Here is a 25855-nt window from a genome sequence, read left to right on the forward strand (position 1 = left end):
ACACACACACACACACACACACACACACATCACATTATACACACACACACAACCTGGAGACACTCAAATAGACTGCCTGGAGAACACAATACACACATTACATTATACACACACACACACACAACCTGGAGACACTCAACTGGAGGACACAATACACACATTATACACACACATCACATTATACACACACACACAACCTGGAGACACTCAAATAGACTGCCTGGAGGACACAATACACACATTACATTATACACACACACACACACACACACACACACACACACACACACACACACACACACACACACACATCACATTATACACACACATCACATTATACACATACACACAACCTGGAGACACTCAAATAGACTGCCTGGAGGACACAATACACACATTACATTATACACACACACACACACACACACACACACACACACACACACACACACACACACACACACACACACACACACACACACACACACACACACATCACATTATACACACACACACAACCTGGAGACACTCAACTAGAGACACTCAACTGGAGGACACAATACACACATTATAAACACATCACATTATACACACACACACAACCTGGAGACACTCAAATGGAGTGCCTACAGGAGACAATAAACACATTATACACCCACACTAATGTACGTTGTGAATACGCCACAGTACCACAGTAGTCTTACCAGAAAGCTCAAAGGAGTTTTTGTGGGCATCACTGTCCTCTAGCGTGGTCACAGTCATACCAGTCAATGGTAGCTTCCCCTGTAGACAAGAAACCATCATCAACATCTGAACCCACACTAAACACGGTAGTTAATCACAACTGGGTCCTATTGATTAGGGAACACCGTAGCAAAACATTTTGAAACTGAAAACTAAAATGAGCATTTCTTATTGGACAAGTTCATGTAGTCCCTCCCTCTTTCAGTCCATTTGGCACCAAATCAATAAGACCCTGGTATAGTAGACTAAGGGGTCATACCTGGAATATAAAGCCACTCATCCTTGGAGTGGCAGACAGCATGAGGAGGACATGAGGGAAAAGCATGAGGTAGCGCTCATACTTCTCCTAGAGAGAGAGAGAGAGAGAGAGAGCAAGAGAGAGAGAGAGCGAGAGAGAGAGCGAGAGAGAGAGCGAGAGAGAGAGAGAGAGAGAGAGAGAGAGAGAGAGAGAGAGAGAGAGAGAGAGAGAGAGAGAGAGAGAGAGAGAGAGAGAGAGTTAATAGTATTTGACTCATGGACATTAGTTATTATAATGTTAAGGTTTTCCTCTGACCTCTGCTCCAGGGCTGTTAACCAGAGCCTGACTCATGTAGAGAACAGAGCCCAGTGTCCTGATGTCGTCTCCCTCCCACAGCCTGATGGACTCAGTCACTATCTGCAGCTCCAGCTCCTTCCTCTTCCTCACCTCCTGGCACTGGGCCTGTCACCGTGGAAACACCATCAGCACCACATTACAGGTTGTCATGGGAACAGCATCAGTGCCACAGACATTTATGACCACAGAAACAATGTAAAAGTGTGTGTCCATAGATAAACATCTATATACAAAAGTATGGGGACACCTCTTCAAATTAGTGCATCGGCTATTTCAGACACAGTGTATACAATTGAGTACACAGCCATGCAATCTCCATAGACAAACATTGGCAGTAGAATGGCCTTACTGAAGAGCTCAGTGACTTTCAATGTGAAGTCAACAGGATGCCCCGGTCAACTGTAAGTGCTGTTATTGTGAAGTAGAACCATCTAGGAGCAACAACGACCCAGCCGCGAAGTGGTAGGCCACACAAGCTCACAGAACAGGACCGCCAAGTGCTGAAGCGGGGAGCAAGTTCAAATCGTCTGTCCTCTTTTGCAACACTCACTACAAAGTTCCAAACTGCTCCTGGAAGCAACATCAGCACAATAATTGTTCATCAGGAGCTTCATTAAATGGGTTTCTATGGCCAAGCAGCTGCACACAAGCCTAAGATCACCATGCGCAATGCCACGCATTGGCTGGAGTGGTGTAAAGCTCGCCGCGATTGGACTCTGAAGCAATGGAAACACATTCTCTGGAGTGATGAATTCCGCTTCACCATCTGCCAGTCTGACTGACAAAATATGGGTTTAGCGGATGCCAGGAGAACGCTACCTGCCCGAATGCATAGTGCCAACTGTAAAGTTTGGTGGAGGAGGAATGATGGTCTGGGGCTGTTTTTCATGGTTCTGGCTAGACCCCTTAGTTCCAGTGAAAGGAAATGTTAATGCTACAGCATACAATGACATCCTAGACGATTCCGTGCTTCCAACTTTGTAGCAACAGTTTGGGGAAGGCCCGTTCCTGTTTCAGCATGACAATGTCCCCGTGCACAAAGCCAGGTCCATACAGAAATGGTTTGTCAAGATCGGTGTGGAAGAACTTGACTGGCCATCGAACACCTTTGGGATGAATTGGAATGCAGACTGCGAGCCAGGCCTAATCGCCCATCAGTGCCCGACCTCACTAATGCTCTTGTGGCTGAATGGAAGCAAGTCCCCACAGCAATGTTCCAGCATCTAGTAGAAAGCCTTCCCAGAAGAGTGGAAGCTGTTATATATAGATATACAGTTGAAGTCGGAAGTTTACATACAGTGCCAAGTCTAGGACAAAGGGGCTTCTCAACAGTTTTTACCCCCATTCATGTACATACTACCACAATTGGCCCGACCAACCAGTGCCCCTGCACATTGGCTAACGGGGCTATCTGCATTGTGTCCCACCCACCACCCACCCGCCAACCCCTCTTTTACGCTACTGCTACTCTCTGTTCATCATATATGCATAGTCACTTTAACCATATCTACATGTACATACTGTCTCAATCAGCCCGACTAACCAATGCCTGTATGTAGCCTCGCTACTGTTATAGCCTCGCTACTGTTATTTTTCACTGTCTTTTTACTGTTGATTTTATTTCTTTACTTACCTATTGTTCACTTAATACCTTTTTTAAACTGTTTGTTAGCGCCTGTAAGTAAGCATTTCACTGTAAGGTCTACACCTGTTGTATTCGGCGCTCGTGACAAATAAACTTTGATGTGATTTGATTTAGATTGGAGTCATTAAAACTTGTTTTTCAACCACTCCACAAATTTCTTGTTAACAAACTACAGTTTTGGCAAGTCGGTTAGGACATCTACTTTGTGCATGACAAGTAATTTAATTTTTCCAACAATTGTTTACAGACAGATTATTTTACTATATCACAATTCCAATGGGTCAGAAGTTAACATACACTAAGTTGACTGTGCCTTTAAATAGCTTGTAAAATACTAGAAAATTATGTCATGGCTTTAGAAGCTTCTGATAGGCTAATTGACATCATTTTAGTCCATTGGAGGTGTCACGCCCTGACCGTAGAGAGCTTTTTATGTCTCTATTTTGGTTTGGTCTGGGTGTGATTTGGATGGGCATTCTGTTAATTTTTCTATGTTTTGTATTTCTTTGTTTTGGCCGGGTGTGGTTCTCAATCAGGGACAGCTGTCTATTGTTGTCTCTGATTGGGAACCATACTTAGGTAGCTTTTCCCCACCGATGCTTTGTGGGTAGTTTTCTGTTTTGTGTTTCTGCACCTGACAGGACTGTTTTGGTTTCGTTCATTCTCTTTGTTATTTTGTTCAGTTTAAATAAAAAGCATGAACACTTACCACGCTGCGCTTTGGTCTGATTATTCCTCATCCGACGACGACACCCATTACAGGAGGTGTATCTGTGGATGTATTTCAAGGCCTACCTTCAAACTCAGTGCCTCTTTGCTTGACATCATGGGAAAATCAAAAGAAATCAGCCAAGACCTCAGAAAAAAATTGTAGACCTCCACAAGTCTGGTTCATCATTGGGAGCAATTTCCAAACGCCTGAAGGTACCACGTTCCTCTGTACAAACAATAGTACGCAAGTATAAACATCATGGGACCACGCAGCCGTCATACCGCTCAGGAAGAAGACGCGTTCTGTCTCCTAGAGATGAACGTACTTTGGTGCGAAAAGTGCAAATCAATCCCAGAACAACAGCAAAGGACCGTCTGAAGATGCTGGAGGAAACAGGTACAGAAGTATCTATATCCACAGTAAAACAAGTCCTATATCGACATAACCTGAAAGGCCACTCAGCAAGGAAGAAGCCACTGCTCCAAAACCGCCATAAAAAACCCAGATTACGGTTTGCAACTGCACATGGGGACAAAGATTGTACTTTTTGGAGAAATGTTCTCTGGTCTGATGAAACACAAATAGAACTGTTTGGCCACAACGACCATCGTTATTTTTGGAGGAAATAGGGGGAGGCTTGCAAGCCGAAGAACACCATCCCAACCGTGAAGCACGGGGGTGGCAGCATCATGTTGTGGGGGTGCTTTGCTACAGGAGGGACTGGTGCACTTCACAAAATAGATGTCATCATGAGGATGGAAAATTATGTGGATATATTGAAGCAACATCTCAAGACATCAGTCAGGAAGTTAAAGCTTAATCCTGACTAGAACCAAAAAATGTGATCATATTACTCCAGTGCTAGCATCCCTACACTGGCTTCCTGTTAAGGCAAGGGCTGATTAGCAGGTTTTACTGCTAACCTACAAAGCATTACATGGGCTTGCTCCTACCTATCTTTCCGATGTGGTACTGCTGTACATACCTACACGTATGCTACGGTCAAAAGACACAGGCCTCCTAATTGTCCCTAGAATTTCTAAGCAAACAGCTGGAGGCAGGGCTTTCTCCTATAGAGCTCCATTTTTATGGAATGGTCTGCCTACCCATGTGAGAGACGCAGACTCGGTCTCAACCTTTAAGTCTTTACTGAAGACTCATCTCTTCAGTTGGTCATAGAGTGTAGTCTGGCCCAGGAGTGTGAAGGTGAACGGAAAGGTTCTGGAGCAACGAACCGCCCTTGCTGTCTCTGTCTGGCCGGTTCGCCTTTCTCCACTGTGATTCTTTGCCTCTAACCCTGTTACAGGGGCTGAGTCGCTGGCTTACTGGTGCTCTTTCATGCCGTCCCTAGGAGGGGTGCGTCACTTGAGTGGGTTGAGTCACTGATGTGATCTTCCTGTCTGGATTGGCCCCCCCTTGGGTTGTGCCGTGGCGGAGATCTTTATGGGCTATACTCGGCCTTGTCTCAGGATGTGGTTAGTGGTTGAAGATATCCCTCTAGTGGTGTGGGGGCTGTGCTTTGCAAAGTGGGTGGGGTTATATCCTTCCTGTTTGGCCCTGTCCGGGGGTATCATCAGATGGGGCCACAGTGTCTCCTGACCCCTCCTGTCTCAGCCTCCAGTATTTATGCTGCAGTAGTTCATGTGTCGGGGGGCTAGGGTCAGTTTGTTATATCTGGAGTACTTCTCCTGTCTTATCCGGTGTCCTGTGTGAATTTAAGTATGCTCTCTCTAATTCTCTCTTTCTTTCTCTCTCTCGGAGGACCTGAGCCCTAGGACCATGCCTCAGGAATACTTGGCATGATGACTCCTTGCTGTCCCCAGTCCACCTGGCCGTGCTGCTGCTCCAGTTTCAACTGTTCTGCCTGCGGTTATGGAAGCCTGACCTGTTCACCGGACGTGCTACCTGTCCCAGACCTGCTGTTTTCAACTCTCTAGAGACAGCAGGAGCGGTAGAGATACTCTTAATGATCGGCTATGAAAAGCCAACTGACATTTACTCCTGAGGTGCTGACTTGCTGCACCCTCGAAAAACTACTGTGATTATTATTATTTCCGTTCACCATTTATGAACATTTGTACATCTTGGCCATGTTCTGTTATAATCTCCACCCGGCACAGCCAGAAGAGGACTGGCCACCCCTCATAGCCTGGTTCCTCTCTAGGTTTCTTCCTAGGTTTTGGCCTTTCTAGGGAGTTTTTCCTAGCCACCGTGCTTCTACACCTGCATTGCTTGCTGTTTGGGGTTTTAGGCTGGGTTTCTGTACAGCACTTTGAGATATCAGCTGATGTAAGAAGGGCTATAAAAATACATTTGATTTGATTTGAAAGCTTGGTTGCAAATGGGTCTTCCAAATGGACAATGACCCCAAGCATACTTCCGAAGTTGTGGCAAAATGGCTTAAGGACAACAAAGTCAAGGTATTGGAGTGGCCATCAGAAAGCCCTGACCTCAATCCAATAGAAAATTGTGGGCAGAACTGAAAAAGCGTGTGCGAGCAAGAAGGCCTACAAACCTGACTCAGTAACACCAGCTCTGTCAGGAGGAATGGGCCAAAATTCACCCAACTTATTGTGGGAAGCTTGTGGAAGGCTACCCGAAATGTTTGACCCAAGTTAAACAATTGAAAGGTAATGCTACCAAATACTAACTGAGTGTATGTAAACTTCTTACCCACTAGGAATGTGATGAAAGAAATAAAAGCTTAAAGAAATCATTCTCTCTACTATTATTCTGACATTTCACATTCTTAAAATAAAGTTGAGATCCTAACTGACCTAAGACAGGGACTTTTTACTAGGATTAAATGTCAGGAATTGTGAAAAACTGAGTTTAAATTTATTTGGCTAAGGTGTATGTAAATTTCTGACTTCAACTGTATATACAGTATATAAACTCAGTAAAAAAAGAAATCCTCTCACTGTCAACTGCGTTTATTTTCAGCAAACTTAACATGTGTAAATATGTGTATGAACATAACAAGATTCAACAACTGAGACATAAACTGAACAAGTTCCACAGACATGTGACTAACAGAAATGGAATAATGTGTCCCTGAACAAAGGGGGGTGGTCAAAATCAAAAGTAACAGTCAGTTTCTGCATTAAGTACTGCAGTGCATCTCCTCCTCTTGGACTGCAACAGATTTGCCAGTTCTTGCTGTGAGATGTTACCCCACTCTTCCACCAAGACACCTGCAAGTTCCTGGACATTTCAGGGGGGAATGGCCCTACCCCTCACCCTCCAATCCAACAGGTCCCAGGCGTGCTCAATGGGATTGAGATCCGGGCTCTTCACTGGTCATGGCAGAACACTGACAGTCCTGTCTTGCAGGAAATCACGCACAGAACGAGCAGTATGGTAGGTGGCATTGTCATGCTGGAGGGTCAGGATGAGCCTGCAGGAAGGGTACCACATGAGGGAGGAGGATGTCTTCCCTGTAACGCACAGCGTTGAGATTGCCTGTAATGACAACAAGCTCAGTCCGATGATGCTGTGACACACCGCCCCAGACCATGACGGACCCTCCACCTCCAAATCGATCCCGCTCCAGAGTACAGGCCTCGGTGTAACGCTCATTCCTTCGACGATAAACGCGAATCTGACCATCACCCCTGGTGAGACAAAACCGTGACTCGTCAGTGAAGAGCACTTTTTTGCCAGTTCTGTCTGGTCCAGCGACGGTGGGTTTGTGCCCATAGGCGACGTTGTTGTCGGTGATGTTTGGTGAGGACCTGCCTTACAACAAGCCTACAAGCCCTCAGTCCAGCCTCTCTTAGCCTATTGCGGACAGTCTGAGCACTGATGGAGGGATTGTGCGTTCCTGGTGTAACTCAGGCAGTTGTTGTTGCCATCCTGTACCTGTTCTGCAGGTGTGATGTTCGGATGTACCGATCCTGTGCAGGTGTTGTTACACGTGGTATGCCACTGCGAGGACAATCAGCTGTCCGTCCTGTCTCCCTGTAGCGCTGTCTTAGGCGTCTCACAGTACGGACATTGCAATGTATTGCCCTGGCCACATCTGCAGTCCTCATGCCTCTTTGCAAAATGCCTAAGGCACGTTCACGCAGATGAGCAGGGACCCTGGGCATCTTTCTTTTGGTGTTTTTCAGAGTCAGTAGAAAGGCCTCTTTAGTGTCCTAAGTTTTCATAGCTGTGACCTTAATTGCCTACCGTCTGTAAGCTATTAGTGTCTTAACGACCGTTCCACAGGTGCATGTTCATTAATTGTTTATGGTTCATTGAACAAGCATGGGAAACAGTGTTTAAACCTTTTACAATGAAGATCTGTGAAGTTATTTGGATTTTTACGAATTATCTTTGAAAGACAGGGTCCTGAAAAAGGGATGTTTATTTTTTTTCTGAGTTTATTTTATTTTTATTTAACCTTTATTTAACTAGGCAAGACAGTCAATAACAAATTCTTATTTACAATGACGGCCTACCCCGGCCAAACCCTAACCCGGACGACGCTGGGCCAATTGTGCGTTGCCCTATGGGACTCCCAATCACGGCCAGTTGTGATACAGCCTGGAATCAAACCAAGGTCTGTAGTGACGCCTCTAGCACTGAGATGCAGTGCCTTAGACCGCTGCGCCACTCAGGAGCAGCAAAGGCAGGACCAACTCCATATTAATGCCCATGACTTTGGAATGAGATGTCCGACGAGCAGGTGTCCACATACTGTCCGACGAGCAGGTGCCCACAGTGTTAATAATTACTAAATGATCCTGTGTGCACAAGTGATGCACGCTCATATATTCAAGTGTATCATAACACGTCAACTCATGACACACACACACACACGTCACAGCTTGACGCACAGCATGCACTGCTAATGAGGCAACCATGGAAACAAGAGGCGATATGTGTGTGTGTGTGACTCACCGAGAGGCTCTTGAACGTTGTCATACACTTCTGGATGTCTGGCCAGTCGGGGTGACTCTCCTACAGGGAGCACAGCAGAGAGCATTTATACAGCTGTACACACACACACACCACTATCAGTGATTGACAACATCCTCTTACACATAAGACATGCACACATACAGCATCAGTGAATGAGGACACTCTTACAAACGCCTGCACGTGACACACACACACAAACACACTCACACACCCAGCATCTTACAAACACACACCTGTACGTGGCACACACACACACAGCCCTACCTCCATGTGTCTCTCCAGTTCCTTCGTTAGTGTGGGGTATTTGTCCAGCCTCATGAAGGGTTTACTGAGACCTGTGGTCAGGGTCAGGATACCTGGACTACTGGCTCCCTTCCCCTCCATAAACTCCCCCAGCTCCTCACTGGAGAGAGAGAGCGAGAGAGAGAGAGCAAGAGAGAGAGAGCAAGAGAGAGAGAGAGAGAGAGAGCAAGAGAGAGAGAGAGCAAGAGAGAGAGAGAGCAAGAGAGAGAGAGAGAGAGAGAGAGAGCAAGAGAGAGAGAGAGCAAGCGAGAGAGAAAGAGAGAGCAAGAGAGAGAGAGAGCAAGAGAGAGAGAGAGCAAGAGAGAGAGAGAGAGAGAGAGAGAGAGCAAGAGAGAGAGAGAGAGAGAGAGCAAGCGAGAGAGAGAGCAAGCGAGAGAGAAAGAGAGAGCAAGAGAGAGAGAGAGCAAGAGAGAGAGAGAGCAAGAGAGAGAGAGGGAGAGAGAGGGAGCAAGAGAGAGAGAGAGAGCAAGAGAGAGAGAGAGGGAGCAAGAGAGAGAGAGAGAGCAAGAGAGAGAGAGAGAGAGAGAGCAAGAGAGGAGTATTAAATTGTCAAGTAATTATATAGTCTTTACACTACCTGCCTGTGTAAAAAAGATAAATCATTGTTTTACAGTAAGAATGCTAGAACATCAGGTTCATGCTGTATTGGGTCTATGTTTACCTGTGCTGGGTGAGCACGTTGACTGCCGAGGGGTGGTTGGAGCAGTAACCCACGTAGAGAGCCTTCATCTGGGGCATCAGGTTCATGAAGAAGCCCCCTACCCTCTGCTGGCTCTCTGGAAGTCTGCACATGTTGGGGGGGAAAACACACAAGCTGAGTGAAATCAAGGATTGTTGTATTACCACAGCCAACACATAGATGTTCCTATACCCTTTATTTACCTCGACGTAAAACTGCTGTGAAATATCCCAAGTAGCAGCAGGACAGATCTAATTGGATTAGAACAGCAGTGACAAGCACTTTCTCTGATCCCTGTGTGCTGATTGGTGGAAAGTATGTGAGGGGCGGGACTTACTTGGTGCACTCCTCCAATGATTGGACGAGCATCTGCTGGAAGGTGTTGATATCCTCCAGGTTCCCCAGGATCAAGTACACATCTGTACTGCTCAGTCTGGAGAGAGGAGAAGAGGAGGAGGGAGGAGAAGAGAAGGAAGAGAGGAGGGAGGAGAGGAGAAGGAAGAGAGGGGGAGAGAGGGAGGAGAAGAGAAGAGGGAGGAGAGGAGAAGGAAGAGAGGGAGAGAGGGAGGAGAAGAGAAGAGGGAGGAGAGGAGAAGGAAGAGAGGAGGGAGGAGAGGAGAAGGAAGAGAGGGGGAGAGGAGAGGGGGAGGAGAAGAGAAGAGGGAGGAGAGGAGAAGGAAGAGAGGGGGAGAGGAGAGGAGAAGGAATAGAAAGAGAGGTGGAGGAGGAGGGAGAGGAGATGAGAAGGCGAGGAGAAGAAAAAGGGGGGAGGGAGAGAGAAAGACAGAGGAGAGAGAGAGCATGAGTTTTGGACTTGTGACGACCCTCCCACTCTGTCTGCCGTATTCTCTCTTTGTTCTTGTTTCCTTATTAGGATGTCGGTGGGCGGAGTTGGGAGGGTCGTCAGCTACATGGGAGACACCTGGGCCCGGTGTCTCCTAGGATAAATACACCACTTCCCCATTCATGGAGAGACTCTCTCCAGGCAGACACCTTGATAGATTTGTTTGTGTTTCTTGGTGGGTTTTTTTGGTTGTTTGTTTTAGCATCTTTCAACACCTTGCATTATCACATTCATGCATGCAAAACACTCACTTACACTACTGATTACTGATTACACACACCATTGTATATTATACTTAGTTACTTTAGTTAATAAATATATATTTTGTTACTCCTTTTCTCCACGTTGTCTCCCTTTTGTTACGGGCTTTGAGCCGGTTCGTGACAGACTGCATCTAGTAGATCCAATCCAATCAGTGGCCTAACAGTGTGTCATCATACAAACAGTACGATGGACGGACGGACGGACGGTCTGTCTGTCGGACGTACTGTCTGTCGTACTGTCGGTCTGTCGTACTGTCTGTCGTACTGTCGGTCTGTCGTACTGTCGGTCTGTCGTACTGTCGGTCTGTCGTACTGTCTGTCGTACTGTCGGTCTGTCGTACTGTCTGTTTGACAGACAGACAGACAGAGAGTACGGCCGACCGACAGACGGAGGGTTTACAACAGTACAATGAGTGGAGCTTACTTCTCTGTGCTCTGGAGTGATCGCAGGTAGTTGGTCAGAAGGCTCTGGAGGTCCTTGGAATATTCTCTCTCTGTTTCTAGAATGTTCTGTAGCACCTGGGGAAAGAGAGAGATGGTGAGAGAGTGTGTGAGGGAGAGTTTTTCAAGTTTCTTGTTGGTTATTGAGGAGTATCACTCTATGGTTGAAGTTGTAATTTCATCTTGTAACTCTGAACACTTTCACTCCCTCTGACCCCTGGTGGTGTAGATGAGGCTGGGTCTAGTCCTGTCATAGATGGTGGTGTAGATGAGGCTGGGTCTAGTCCTGTCATAGATGGTGGTGTAGATGAGACTGGGTCTAGTCCTGTCATGGATGGTGGTGTAGATGAGGCTGGGTCTAGTCCTGTCATAGATGGTGGTGTAGATGAGACTGGGTCTAGTCCTGTCATAGATGGTGGTGTAGATGAGACTGGGTCTAGTCCTGTCATGGATGGAGGTGTAGATGAGACTGGGTCTAGTCAGGTTATGGATGGTAGTGTAGATGAGGCTGGGTCTAGTCCTGTCATGGATGGTGGTGTAGATGAGGCTGGGTCTAGTCCTGTCATAGATGGTGGTGTAGATGAGACTGGGTCTAGTCCTGTCATAGATGGTGGTGTAGATGAGGCTGGGTCTAGTCAGGTTATGGATGGTAGTGTAGATGAGGCTGGGTCTAGTCATGTTATAGATGGTGGTGTAGATGAGGCTGGGTCTAGTCCTGTCATAGATGGTAGTGTAGATGAGGCTGGGTCTAGTCCTGTCATGGATGGTAGTGTAGATGAGGCTGGGTCTAGTCATGCTATAGATGGTGGTGTAGATGAGGCTGGGTCTAGTCCTGTCATGGATGGTAGTGTAGATGAGGCTGGGTCTAGTCCTGTCATGGATGGTAGTGTAGATGAGGCTGGGTCTAGTCCTGTCATGGATGGTGGTGTAGATGAGGCTGGGTCTAGTCAGGTTATAGATGGTAGTGTAGATGAGGCTGGGTCTAGTCCTGTCATGGATGGAGGTGTAGATGAGACTGGGTCTAGTCAGGTTATGGATGGTGGTGTAGATGAGACTGGGTCTAGTCCTGTCATGGATGGAGGTGTAGATGAGGCTGGGTCTAGTCAGGTTATGGATGGTGGTGTAGATGAGACTGGGTCTAGTCCTGTCATGGATGGAGGTGTAGATGAGGCTGGGTCTAGTCAGGTTATGGATGGTGGTGTAGATGAGGCTGGGTCTAGTCCTGTCATGGATGGTGGTGTAGATGAGACTGGGTCTAGTCCTGTCATGGATGGTGGTGTAGATGAGGCTGGGTCTAGTCCTGTCATAGATGGTGGTGTAGATGAGACTGGGTCTAGTCAGGTTATGGATGGTAATGTAGATGAGACTGGGTCTAGTCAGGTTATGGATGGTGGTGTAGATGAGGCTGGGTCTAGTCCTGTCATGGATGGAGGTGTAGATGAGGCTGGGTCTAGTCAGGTTATGGATGGTGGTGTAGATGAGGCTGGGTCTAGTCCTGTCATAGATGGTGGTGTAGATGAGACTGGGTCTAGTCAGGTTATGGATGGTAATGTAGATGAGGCTGGGTCTAGTCCTGTCATAGATGGTGGTGTAGATGAGACTGGGTCTAGTCAGGTTATGGATGGTAATGTAGATGAGACTGGGTCTAGTCAGGTTATGGAGGGTGGTGTAGATGAGACTGGGTCTAGTCAGGTTATGGATGGTGGTGTAGATGAGCCTGGGTCTAGTCAGGTTATGGATGGTAATGTAGATGAGACTGGGTCTAGTCAGGTTATGGATGGTGGTGTAGATGAGCCTGGGTCTAGTCAGGTTATGGATGGTAATGTAGATGAGACTGGGTCTAGTCAGGTTATGGATGGTAATGTAGATGAGACTGGGTCTAGTCAGGTTATGGATGGTAATGTAGATGAGGCTGGGTCTAGTCCTGTCATGGATGGTGGTGTAGATGAGGCTGGGTCTAGTCCTGTCATAGATGGTGGTGTAGATGAGACTGGGTCTAGTCATGCTATAGATGGTGGTGTAGATGAGGCTGGATCTAGTCATGTTATAGATGGTGGTGTAGATAAGACTGGGTCTAGTCATGTCATAGATGGTGGTGTAGATGAGGCTGGGTCTAGTCCTGTCATAGATGGTGGTGTAGATGAGACTGGGTCTAGTCCTGTCATGGATGGTGGTGTAGATGAGGCTGGGTCTAGTCAGGTTATGGATGGTAGTGTAGATGAGGCTGGGTCTAGTCAGGTTATGGATGGTAGTGTAGATGAGGCTGGGTCTAGTCAGGTTATGGATGGTAGTGTAGATGAGGCTGGGTCTAGGCAGGTTATGGATGGTGGTGTAGATGAGGCTGGGTCTAGTCAGGTTATGGATGGTAGTGTAGATGAGGCTGGGTCTAGTCAGGTTATGGATGGTAGTGTAGATGAGGCTGGGTCTAGTCAGGTTATGGATGGTAGTGTAGATGAGGCTGGGTCTAGTCAGGTTATGCTAGTGGATGAGGAGAGTATAGTGGGGAAGGGCAAGCGACTAGGGGGGAGGAGGGTGTCAAGAGGAAGAGGAAAAGGGGGAGAAGGAGGTGGGAGGGGAAAAGGCACTAAGGCACTAAGAAACATTTTCCTGGTGCTGGGGGGGGGGCCTGACTAGAGAGAAAGGGCAGGTGGTCAGGATGGGAGATGAGGAGGAGGAATGTGGGTCTGTGGAAGAGGACGATGAGGAGGCTTTCTTTTCAGTCTCCTCCTCAATGGGTCCAGAGCTGACAGCCAGTCAGACAGAATGGTCAAAGTACACGGTGAGGGAACTGTCAAGGTTCCTGAATGAGTCTAAATGGAAAAGCGTTAATCTTGAAGCTTTTTATTGCGATCCGGGAAAGTTTGTTAAACCAGTACAACACGCTATGAAAAACGAGGGGCATGGTGTCCTCTCACCCAGGAAATGTTTTAGGTTGAGGAAGTGGGTCAACAGTTTTCAGCTGTGCTAACATAATTGCAAAAGGGTTTTCTAATGATCAATTAGCCTTTTAAAATGACGAACTTGGATTAGCTAACACAACGTGCCATTGGAACACAGGAGTGATGGTTGCTGATAATGGGCCTCTGTACGCCTATGTAGATATTCCATTAAAAAATCTGCCGTTTCCAACAATAGTCATTTACAACATTAACAATGTCTACACTGTATTTCTGATCAATTTGATATTATTTAAAATGTGCAAAAAATGTGCTTTTCTTTCAAAAACAAGGACATTTCTAAGTGACCCCAAACTTTTGAACGGTAGTGTATGTAAAACCAAAACAAGTACAGGTCTTGTTTCTGCAGGAGACACATAGTGATGTGGTGAATGAAGTCGACTGGGGGCTCTGGTGGAAAGGGGCAAGTGTGCTGAGCCATGGAACAAATTTTAGTGCAGGGGTGGCAGTCGTTTTTGCACCGGGTCTGGCCGTAAAAATGTGCTCCTCAAAGGAGATGTGTAGGGGTAGACTGCTTGTAGTAAAAGCAGAAATTAACAACAGGGGTTTTGTCCTTAGAAACGTGTATGCGCCTAACACAGGGAGAGAGAGGGGTCGTCTGTTTGGGTGTCTTAGACAGGAACTCTCACAGGTAGCGCCTGAGGAGACGCTGGTGGTCGGCGGGGACTGGAACTGTACGATGCATTTTATGAAAGATAGAAATGGGGAGGAGCCTGATTCAAGCTCAGTGGGGGGTGTTAAGGGACATAATTAAGCAGTTTGACCTAGTGGATGTTTGGAGAACTAGACATCCCATCACAAGACAGTAAGCATAGGTGAAAGTCTTCGGGGCTAGGGTGAGTGCAGCCAGACTAGATCTCTTTTACATCCAAGAATCAGAGCAATAGAATTTTGGTCGCTACCATTCTCCCGGTGGGTTTTTCGGATCCCCACATAACCATGGCTCGGTTGTCTATTTCACCAGGGCCTCGGCAGGCATCCTATTGGAAGTTTAATGTAAAGCTCTTACAAGATGCCACTTTTTGCTCAGGTTTCCAGGTTTTTGGGGAAAGGTGGGGGCAGCGAAGAGAGGAGTATGGGTCTCTGAGTCAATGGTGGAATGTGGGGAAAGTCCAAATTCGGCTTTTCTGTCAATAGTATACAGCTCTCTCATCCTCAGAGGCTAGGAGGGTATTGGGAGAACTCGAGCGCAGTATCAGTGAAGTGGTGGTAGAGATGGTGGGGCAAGGCAATGTAGGCCTCAAGGCTAATTTAGCTGAATTACGTAGGGACCTGGGCAGTTTTTCCAGGTTAAAGCAAAGGGAGCGCTTGTAAGAGCTAGGTTCTCCATGCTCAAGGAGATGGATGCCCCCAACTCCTTCTTCTTTGGTTTGGAAAGACAGAGCGGTGAAGCTGTCTGATGGGCGGGTGACCTCTGTGGTGGGGGAGATGCGTGATCAGACTGTGGAGGTTTATACTGAGTTGTATAGGGCAGAACTGTGTGATCCTATGTGTGCTCAGGTCTTGTTTGCAGAACTCTCTAAGCTCTCTCTGACACAGAGGGATGAAATGAACATTCCCCTGTTGCACCATGAACTAGCAGAGGCCGTAAAATAGATGTCCCCCGGCCGTACACCTGGGGAATAATTGGACTGGACTTCCTTTCCGTGTTGTGTGAGTGCGTCGGGGTAGGAAAGTTGCCGATGAGCTGCCGTCGGGCGGCTCTGACTCTCCTGCCCAAAAAAGGGGACTTGTGTGAACTTAAGAACTGGAAGCCTGTGGCATTGCTCTGTGCGGACTACAAGATATTTGCCAAGGTCCTCGCTGACAGACTGAAGTCCCATCTGGACTTTATAGTACACAAGGACCAGACATATTGTGTACCGGGACGCTCAATCACGGACAACTTGTTCTTAATCAGGGACATGTTGGACTTGTCGACAGGTTCTAATGTGAACTTTGGACTGGTCTCATTAGATCAAGAGAAGGCTTTTGATAGAGTGGACCATGAGTATCTGTTTAATGGGATGTCTGTGTTTGGATTTGGGGAAAGGTTTTTGGCTTGTGTGAAGATGTTGTATGCTGGGGCGTCATGTATGGTCAAGGTGGGAGGGGGGCTCAGTAGGCCAGTCTGGGTGAGACGGGGCATTAGAAAAGGATGCCCTCTATCGGGGCAGTTATATACACTAGCCATTTTTAGGCCTGCTACACAGGAGACTGCAGGGAGTGTGCTGGACAGGCATGGGTGTGGTGAAAGGCATTGCAGTGTTGGCGTATGCAGATTATGTTTCTGTGATGATCAGGGATGGGCAGGATATGCAGGCACTATAGACTATTCTGAAGGCGTACAAGAGAGCTTTGTCAGCTAAAGTGAACTGGGGCAAGAGCAAAGCTCTTATGTGGGGCATGGAGGGATAGGGCCCCCCCTCTGCTTCCAGGGGGTGCGCAGTGGGGTTGTGAAGGGTTTAATATTTTGGGGGTGTACCTGGGCTCGGAGAGGTGGGTCAGGAAGAACTGGGAGGCGCTGTCACAGGCAGTGGTGTCAAAACTGGCCAGGTGAAGGTGGCTCCTGTCCCAAGTGTCATATAGAGGCAGGGTGCTGATAATCACCAACCTGGCGGCATCCTCCCTGTGGCATAAACTGGCTGTCCTCAACCCTCTGCCGGTCTGCTCGCAGACTTGCAAGGCAAGCTGGTAGATTTTTTCTCATAGGGCTATCAATGGCTGAGGGCGGCAGTGTTGAAAGAAATTCAGATGACGTACATGTCCGTCCACGAAGGAGGCCAGGACCTGGTGGAACTGGAGAGCAGGGTGGCTGCATTCCGACTAAAGGCGGCGCAGAGACTGCTGTACCATACTGATGTAGGCTGGAGGGAACCAGCATGCGTGCTGCTGAGGAGAGCTGAGTACAGCAGGTCTCTGATTTTTACTCTGTGTTGCTGAAGGCCTGACAGCTGCGGAGGTCCACACAAGAATGGGGTGTGGAACTTGGGCTGTGGGTGTGGTAGAAGCCTATCTTCCACAATCCAGCCCTCCTTTTGAGATCGGTTCAATCAGCCTCCCTGCAGAAGTGACTGATGGCAGCGGGTTTACTAAGGCTGTGTGACCTGCGGCTCCTGGCACAACAAACAGAACTAACATCTCTTAGGCTACTTGAGAGATTCCTGGGGGAGGTCCAGGAGGCCCTGTCTGAGCCGGTAATGGGGGTGTGTCTCTCTCTCTCTCTGTCTTTTTCTTTCTCTCTCTGTCTCTAGTATAGCATGTATTTACTTGTTCTCTCATCTCAGTAAACCAGAGCACTGAGATACATTAAAATGTCAGGAACACAACACAACACAACACACACACAGAACTAGGTCAAGCTATCTGGAGCGGCCATGGCACCTCAGGCCTACAGCGTTAAGAGTAATGTCAAGCTTTAAAAAGCCTGTTTTCTTTTATTGAGGATAGTTACAGCAGTATTGAGAGACACACGCAAACACAAAGAGAGAGAGAGAAAGAGACAGAGCCAGAGAAAGGGAGAGAAAGAGACAGACAGACAGTGAGAGAAGTAAGTTGGATGACCAGGTCTTACCAGGTTGTAATAGGTCTTGCTAATGGCCGTAGTGTCAACGCCTTTTGGGGGGCTCTTGAGGGTCCCAGATTTGGGGGACACTTGTTTGTCTCAGAGGGAGAGGGAGAAATTAGTTATTTCTCTCCATCAGACACTATCCTTTTCCTTCACGTCCTTTCTGATATTCCTGGGTTATGTGATGTCCAGTAGCAAGAATAATAAGGGATACCTACCACAGCCTTTGATCTCACGGACATAGTTGCTAGGGAACCAGCCGGTCTTGCCGTTGAAGTTCCCCTCCCACCAGCCGCCCTCCTCCTGGCGTGTCACGTTGATGACATCCCCCTTGTTGAAGGACAGCTCGTCCTCATTGGTTTGTTCAAAGTTGAAGCGAGCCTTGACCAATAGCTGCGTCCCGCTGCCCTCAGACATGTCCTATAGGAGAGGTAGAGAGGTGAGGAGGGAGGTAGAGAGTGGGAGGTAGGGCGGTAGAGAGGGGAAGGTAGGTAGGTAGAGAGGTAGGGAGGGGGAGGTAGAGAGATAGAGGTAGGGAGGTAGGGGAGGTAGAGAGGAGGGGGTAGAGAAGGGGAGGCAGAGAGAGGGAGGTAGAGAGGTGAGGAGGGCGGTAGAGACGGGGGGAGAAGGGCGGTACAGAGGGGGAGGTAGGGAGGTAGAGAGGGGGAGGTGGGTAGGGAGGTAGGTAGGTAGAGAAGAGGAGGTAGGGAGGTAGAGAAGGGGAGGAAGGGAGGTAGGGAGGTAGAGAGGGGGAGGTAGGGAGGTAGAGACAAGGAGGTAGGGCGGTAGAGAGGGGGAGGTAGGGTGATAGAGGGGAGGTAGAGAGGAAGAGAGGGGGAGGTAGGGAGGCAGAGGTAGGGAGGCAGAGAGGTGGGGAGGTAGGGAGGCAGAGAGGTAGGGGTAGAGAGGGGGAGGTAGGGAGGTAGGGAAGGGGAGAGGGAAAGAGAGGGGGGAGGTGGAGAGGTAGAGGGAGAGGTAGGGAGGTAGAGAGGGGGAGGAAGGGAGGTAGAGAGGAGGAGGTAGATAGGTGCGGTAGGGAGCAAGAGAGGTGAGGAGGGTAGCGAGAGGGAGGGTTGGTGAAGGAAAGGACAAGGGGAGAGGGGGAGGTAGAGAAGGGAGGAGAGGAATATTAGTGGGATAGGGAGTTAGAAAGGGTGGGCCGATGGCTCAGTAATGGACAAATAAGGACTTGAATACTGACTACACGATAAGCCCACACAAATCTCCATTTGACATAGATGCACTTTGAGATACAGACATTTCAGAAGTTGGGCTTCAGCACTGAGGCTGCTATGTGTGTGTTTGTGTGTGTCTACGTGTTTCTCACCAGGCTGCGGAACTGGTTCTGAAGCAGCTTGGAGGATCGACCCAGTGATGACTGGGAGACCAGAGACTCAAACGACTTGATCCGATGGGCTGACGAGTGACGGGCACAGACACTGTCACTGCCCACTCCAATGTCTACAGATAAAGAATAGAGCAGTGCCTTCGGAAAGTATTCAGACCCCTTGACTTTTTCCAAAATGTTGTTATGTTCTAGCCTTATTCTAAAATTGATTAAATAAAAGGTTTTCCTAATCAATACCCCATAACGACAAAGCAAAAACAGGTTTTTGGACATCGATGCTAATTTATTACAAATAAAAACAAAAATACCTTATTTACATAAGTATTCAGACCCTTTGCTATGATGAGACTCGCAATTGAGCTCAGGTGCATCCTGTTTCCATTGATCATCCTTGAGATGTTTCAACAACTTGATTGGAGTCCTCCTGTGGTAAATTCAATTGATTGGACATGATTTGGAAAGGCACACACCTGTCTATATGAGGTCCCACAGTTGACAGTGCATGTCAGAGCAAAAACCAAGCCATGAGGTTGAAGGAATTGTCCATAGAGCTCAGAGACAGGATTGTGTCAAGGCACAGAAAAAATTCTGCAGCATTGAAGGTTCCCAAGAACACAGTGGCCTCCATCATTCTTAAATGGAAGAAATTTGGAACCACCAAGACTCTTCCTAGCGCTGCCACCCGGCAAAACTGAGCAATCGTGGTAGAAGGGCCTTGGTTAGGGAGGTGACCAAGAATCCGATGATCCCTCTGACAGAACTCCAGAGTTCTTCTGTGGAGATGGGAGAACCTTCCAGAAGGACAACCATCTCTGCAGCACTCCACCAATCAAGCCTTTATGGTAGAGTGGCCAGACGGAAGCCACTCCTCAGTAAAAGGCAAATGACAGCCTGCTTTGAGTTTGCCAAAAGGCACCTAAAGGACTCAGACCATGAGAAACAAGATTTTCTGGTCTGATGAAACCAAGAATGGCCTGAATGCCAAGCATCATGTCTGGAGGAAACCTGGCACCATCACTACGGTGAAGCATGGTGTTGGCAGCATCATGCTGTGGGGATGTTTTTCAGTGGCAGGGAATGGGAGACTAGTCAGGATCGAGGGAAAGATGAACGGAAGCAAAGTACAGTGAGATACTTGATGAAAACCTGCTCCAGAGCACTGCGGACCTCAGACTTGGGTGAAGCTTTACCTTCCAACAGGACAACGACACTGAGCACACAGCCAAGACAACGCAGGAGTGGCTTCGAGACAAGTCTCTGAATGTCCTTGAGCGGCTCAGCCAGAGCCCGGACTTGAACCCAATCGAACATCTCTGGAGAGACCTAAAAATAGCTGTGCAGCGACACTACCTATCCAACCTGGCAGAGTTTGAGAGGATGTGCAGAGAAGAATGGGAGAAACTCCCCAAATACAGGTGTGCCAAGCTTATAACGTCATACCCAAGAAGACTTGAGGCTGTAATTGCTGCCAAAGGTGCTTCAACAAAGTACTGAGTAAAGGGCCTGAATACTTATGTAAATACGATTTCATTATTTATTTTTTTAATTTGCAAAAAATTCTAAAAAACTGTTTTTGCTTTGTCATTATGGGTTATTGTGTGTAGATTGATGAGGGGGGAAATTTTGTAATACATTTTAGAATAAGGCTGTAATGTAACAAAATGTGGAAAAGTCAAGGGGTCTGAATACATTCTGAAAGCACTGTATATACACACACACACAATATACTGTATATACACACACAATAGAATAGTTATACTGAACACACATACTCACATGGGCTGCGCACATGCACACACTTTCTACTAACCTGCAGTCACTTTGTTGAGAGCCACCAGACTGCTGAGTATCCTGGAGAAGTTCAGTCCTAGGAGCAGATCACTGGGCTCAAACACCTGTGGGAGACGAGAAAAAGACGGGTCAGTGTGTGTGTGTGTGTCAGTGGAGGCTGGTGGGAGGAGCTATAGGAGGACGGGCTCATTATAATGCTGGAATGGAATTAATGGAACGGGGTCAAATATGTGGTTTCCATATGTTTGATACCGTTCCATTTATTCCATTCCTGCTATTACATTGAGCCTGTCCTCCTATAGCCCCTCCCACCAGCCGCCACTGGTGTGTGTTTGTGTGCAAGTGTGTGTGCGTGCATGTATGCACATCATTCCTGTGTGTGACACTGTGTTCGTGCCAAAACTAAAATACGTGGAGACATGCCAAAAAGTAATGGGGGAAAAAATCATTAGTCAATTGGACAGCACTGGAGCTGGGTCATCACAATGCCTGCCACTGCCAATCAATAGAACTCATTTTCACTAGCACAGTAGCATACAGACAGCTTCACAAACTACTGTAAACCAAATGAGTTGTAGAAAACATCAGATGAGCAAAAATGTCCTGTGCAGCACAAGAAGAGGTAGTTGACTGGAGTAGAGTAGATAGTTTGGAGTTAATGTGCTTGTGGGGTGAATTAATGTAGTTTCATTCTCTCCCTGTAAAATGTCTGTTAATGTATGTCACTCTCTCTCTCCCTCCCCCTCCCTCTCTCCCTCCCCCTCCCTCTCTCCCTTCCCTTCCATCTCTCCCTCCCTCCTCTTCCATCTCTCCCTCCCTGTCTTCCATCTCTCCCTCCCTGTCTTCCATCTCTCCCTCCCTGTCTTCCATCTCTCCCTCCCTGTCTTCCATCTCTCCCTCCCTCCCTCCCTCCCTCCATCTCTCCCCCCCTCCCCCATCCATCTCTCCCTCTCTGTGCAGTGGTTACTGTCGGACCACTGAGGGGGAGTGACTGAGATGTGGCTCCCTTTTATCTTCCGCTCTGATTCCAGACAGTCTATGCCCTGAGAAAATGTGTGTGTTTGTGTGTGCATGGCCTGTACTGTGCTATTTCCAGAGTTCCAGTCCAGTCCCATATTCATCCACTGTCCCATAGAGGTACATATTACATACAAACATTCAATGATTGTGAGAAGGTTATTGATGTCAAATAATATGTGCAGAAAAACGTGAAAGTGACACACCTCACACTATGCTCCAATGTGGTTTATTGACACAATGTTTCAATCATTAGGGCTTAACCAGAGCTGAACGTACAAGGACTGGTTTCCCTGTGGCCCTTCCACCCCAGCCCTGACATGATAGATGCAGTAGGTGAAATCAGGAGTGCCGCTATATGGCTTTAACTTATCCAGAATATCATTGGAGTGGCCACTCCAATGGAGGGAGGAAAGGTGCATTTCAAAAGTACTCTTAACTGGATCAATGACTACAGGGGGTGTGGAAACTCTTAGGGTCACTTCCTGTTGTGAACAGGTCAGGGGTGAAGGGTCAGCTAACTGCTGCACAGAGTGTGTGACATGGCTCCAAACAGTCTGAAGACATAAAAACACATTTACTTGAAGAAGAGTGAAGTTTTGTAACAGAATGACGGTTTGTGCTGCTGGTCATTCTGTTAACAAATTTTGCATCAGCACTGTTCTTCAAGTAAATGTGTTTTTGAAAGGTTTTCTGTGGAAATTGTTAAAAGTAGTCATTGTGCATAGTTGTGTGGTTTGTTTAGCAATCAGTGTTTTTTGTTTGGCATACATTTTAAAGTGACAAATCTGAGTCTCAGCATCACTGTTACTGTGGAATTGCCCATAGAATAATCCCAAGAAAACAACATAAACACGCACACACACCAAACAGTTGTCACGGCCGTCGTAAGAAGCGGACCAAGGTGCGGCGTACATATTCCTTTTATTAAGAAAATGACGCCAACAAAAACAATAAACAAAACAAAAACGACCGTGAAGCTTAAGGGCATAGTGCCAAACAAAGACAACTTCCCACAAAGAAAGGAGGGAAAAGGGCTACCTAAGTATGGTTCCCAATCAGAGACAACAATAGACAGCTGTCCCTGATTGAGAACCATAACCGGCCAAAACATAGAAATACAAAATCATAGAAAAACAAACATAGAATGCCCACCCCAAATCACACCCTGACCAAACCAAATAGAGACATAAAAAGGCTCTCTAAGGTCAGGGCGTGACAACAGTATACAATCATCTGCCAAACACACTAGAGGTCGACCGATTATGAAATATTGGAGGACCAAAAAAGCCGATACCGATTAATCGGCCATTTTTTTTATTTATTTGTAATAATGACAATTACAACAATACTAAATGAACACTTATTTTAACTTAATATAATACATCAATAAAATCAATTTAGCCTCAAATAAATTATGAAACATGTTCAATTTGGTTTAAATAATGCAAAAACAAAGTGTTGGAGAAGAAAGTAAAAGTGCAATATGTGCCATGTAAGAAAGCTAACGTTTAAGTTCTTTGCTCAGAACATGAGAACATATGAAAGCTGGTGGTTCCTTTTAACATGAGTCTTCAATATTCCCAGGTAAGAAGTTTTAGGTTGTAGTTATTATAGGAATTATAGGATTATTTCTCTCTATACGATTTGTATTTCATATACCTTTGACTATTGGATGTTCTTATAGGCACTTTAGTATTGCCAGTGTAACAGTAAAGCTTCCATCCCTCTCCTCGCCGCTACCTGGGCTTGAACCAGGAACACATCGACAACAGCCACCCTCGAAGCAGATTTACCCATGCAGAGCAAGGGGAACAACTACTCCAAGTCTCAGAGCGAGTGACGTTTGAAACGCTATTAGCGCGCACCCCGCTAACTAGCTAGCCATTTCACATCGGTTACACCAGCCTAATCTCGGGAGTTGATAGGCTTGAAGTCATAAACAGCGAAGAGCTGCTGGCAAAACGCACGAAAGTGCTGTTTGAATGAATGCTTACGAGCCTGGTTAATATTGCCTGCTAACCTGGATTTCTTTTAGCTAAATATGCAGGTTTAAAAATATATACTTCTGTGTATTGATTTTAAGAAAGGCATTGATGTTTATGGTTAGGTACACGTTGGAGCAACGAGTCCTTTTTCGCGAATGCGCACTGCATTGATTATATGCAACGCAGGACACGCTAGATAAACTAGTAATATCATCAACCATGTGTAGTTATAACTAGTGATTATGATTGATTGATTGATTGTTTTTTAGAAGATAAGTTTAATGCTAGCTAGCGACTTACCTTGGCTTCTTACTGCATTCGCGTAACAGGCAGGCTCCTCGTGAGGCAGGTGGTTAGAGCGTTGGACTAGTTAACCGTAAGATTGCAAGATTGAATCCCCGAGCTGACAAGGTAAAAATCTGTCGTTCTGCCCCTGAACAAGGCAGTTAACCCACCGTTCCTAGGCCATCATTGAAAATAAGAATGTGTTCTTAACTGAGTTGTCTAGTTAAATAAAGGTGTACAAATAAAAATAATAATAATCGGCAAAATCGGCGTCCAAAATGACCGATTTCCGATTGTTATGAAACCTTGAAATCGGCCATTCCGATAAATCGGTCGACCTCTAAAACACACACCCATCAGAAGCAGGTCGGGGCTTAAAAAGCGCTGGCAGACCAACGTGTGAGTACGTACACACGCACACTCACACTCACACACACCCCTAATCTGCTGCCCCATGCAGCTAGCTGTACTGTGAGCCAGCAGTAATTTGGGGTCTGGAGTGGGTCTATGATGTCTGGCCTTGTCCTACACTGTTATAATCCAGCTCCCTGCATGTTACACAAACACACGGCTCGCTCTCCTCTCCTCTCTAAAGCAGCTTATAGGGAAACAGGTTTACGGTATGAGGGGCATGGAGGGCTGCTGTGAGGATTTCAAGGTCTGTCTATCTGCACACCTGGGAAGCTTAGTTATCCCAAAAACACCCCATGACTCGGAGAGAGGGAGACGAGTAGTCCACTTCGCAGAGATTGGAATCAGTCCAACCTCAAACATTAATTTACTACACCAGTGTTTTCCAAGCCTGGTCCTGGGGATCCAAATGGGTACACATTTTAGTTTTTGCTCCAGCTCTCAGACGCCTGATTCAACTAAGCAACTCATCAAGTCTTTGATGAATAGAATCATAGTGCTAGGGCAAAAACAAAACTAGGCACCACTTTGGGTCCCCAGGACCAGGCTGGGAAAACTCTGGACTAGATGTTTAGCATCTCTATTATAATGTTATTTTGTCTCAACATAAGTGTTGTCATAATGCGTCGGTGATATGCCTATTTAAATAAAGGCTTTTTCAAATCAATAATACCTACTCAGCACTAGTAGGTACTGGTACCCCGTCTATATAGCCAAGTGATGGTTAATCATTGTGTATTTATTCCTTGTGTTATTAGTTTTCTATTCTTTTCTCTCTGCATTGTTGGGAAGGGCCCAAAAGAAAGAATGTAACTTTTAGTCTACACTTGTCGTTTACTAAGCATGTGACAAACAACATTTGATTTGATTTATGAAATTCTTATCCAAGAAGAGAAAGCTTTGTGTTAACATTCAACACCAAGCACAAGTAACCCATTAACAAAATCATATTCAGACCCCTTTATTCTACAGTGCCCTCCCTCTATCTCTCTCTCTCTCTCTCTATTTCTTTCCCTCTCCCATCTCCTTCTCTCCTGCAGTCTCAGTGAGGAAAGTCAATAGTGAAGATCGAACAGTGAGCTGTATTGTCCAGACTGGGTGGGTTCAATGACTCCTCTATGCACTGACACAGTACCAAACTCTCTCTCTCTCTGTGTGTATGTGTGTGTGTGTCTGTGTGTGATAGCCATTGCCCTCTAACCACAGATCTAGAATCTAACTGTTCACCCTAATCATTATTGTCAAAGTCTTTGATATAACAGTTGACACTGACAGCATTGGCTGCTGCTGTATGAGACAATACCAAAACATCCCAATAAAAACTCATGAGACTTTAGACTTCCTATATGGGTCAACTAGGTAGTGAGTTTGAAGACT

General features: G+C 46.7%; 1 protein-coding gene across 6 annotated transcripts in view; it reads right to left on the reverse strand.

Moving 5' to 3' along the window:
- Positions 1–25855, reverse strand: part of arhgef7a (Rho guanine nucleotide exchange factor (GEF) 7a) — a 37206-nt gene that overhangs the window by 8724 nt on the left and 2627 nt on the right. For 4 of the 6 annotated variants that reach the window (XM_039014097.1, XM_039014098.1, XM_039014096.1 and 1 more), the window contains 12 exons: positions 20797–20881; positions 18966–19099; positions 17857–18058; positions 17645–17733; positions 11118–11212; positions 9924–10019; positions 9569–9691; positions 8869–9007; positions 8584–8643; positions 1298–1444; positions 1004–1090; positions 705–783 (listed from right to left, as the gene is read on the reverse strand). In XM_039014097.1, coding sequence (XP_038870025.1) covers positions 705–783; positions 1004–1090; positions 1298–1444; positions 8584–8643; positions 8869–9007; positions 9569–9691; positions 9924–10019; positions 11118–11212; positions 17645–17733; positions 17857–18058; positions 18966–19099; positions 20797–20881 — 1336 coding nt within the window. Of the gene's footprint in view, positions 1–704; positions 784–1003; positions 1091–1297; positions 1445–8583; positions 8644–8868; positions 9008–9568; positions 9692–9923; positions 10020–11117; positions 11213–17644; positions 17734–17856; positions 18059–18965; positions 19100–20796; positions 20948–25855 lie in introns of all 6 variants that reach the window. The other 2 variants (XM_039014099.1, XM_039014101.1) reach the window with 2 other exon arrangements.

This window comes from Salvelinus namaycush, chromosome 19, assembly GCF_016432855.1.
Source record: "Salvelinus namaycush isolate Seneca chromosome 19, SaNama_1.0, whole genome shotgun sequence".
Taxonomy (NCBI): Eukaryota; Metazoa; Chordata; class Actinopteri; order Salmoniformes; family Salmonidae; genus Salvelinus; species Salvelinus namaycush.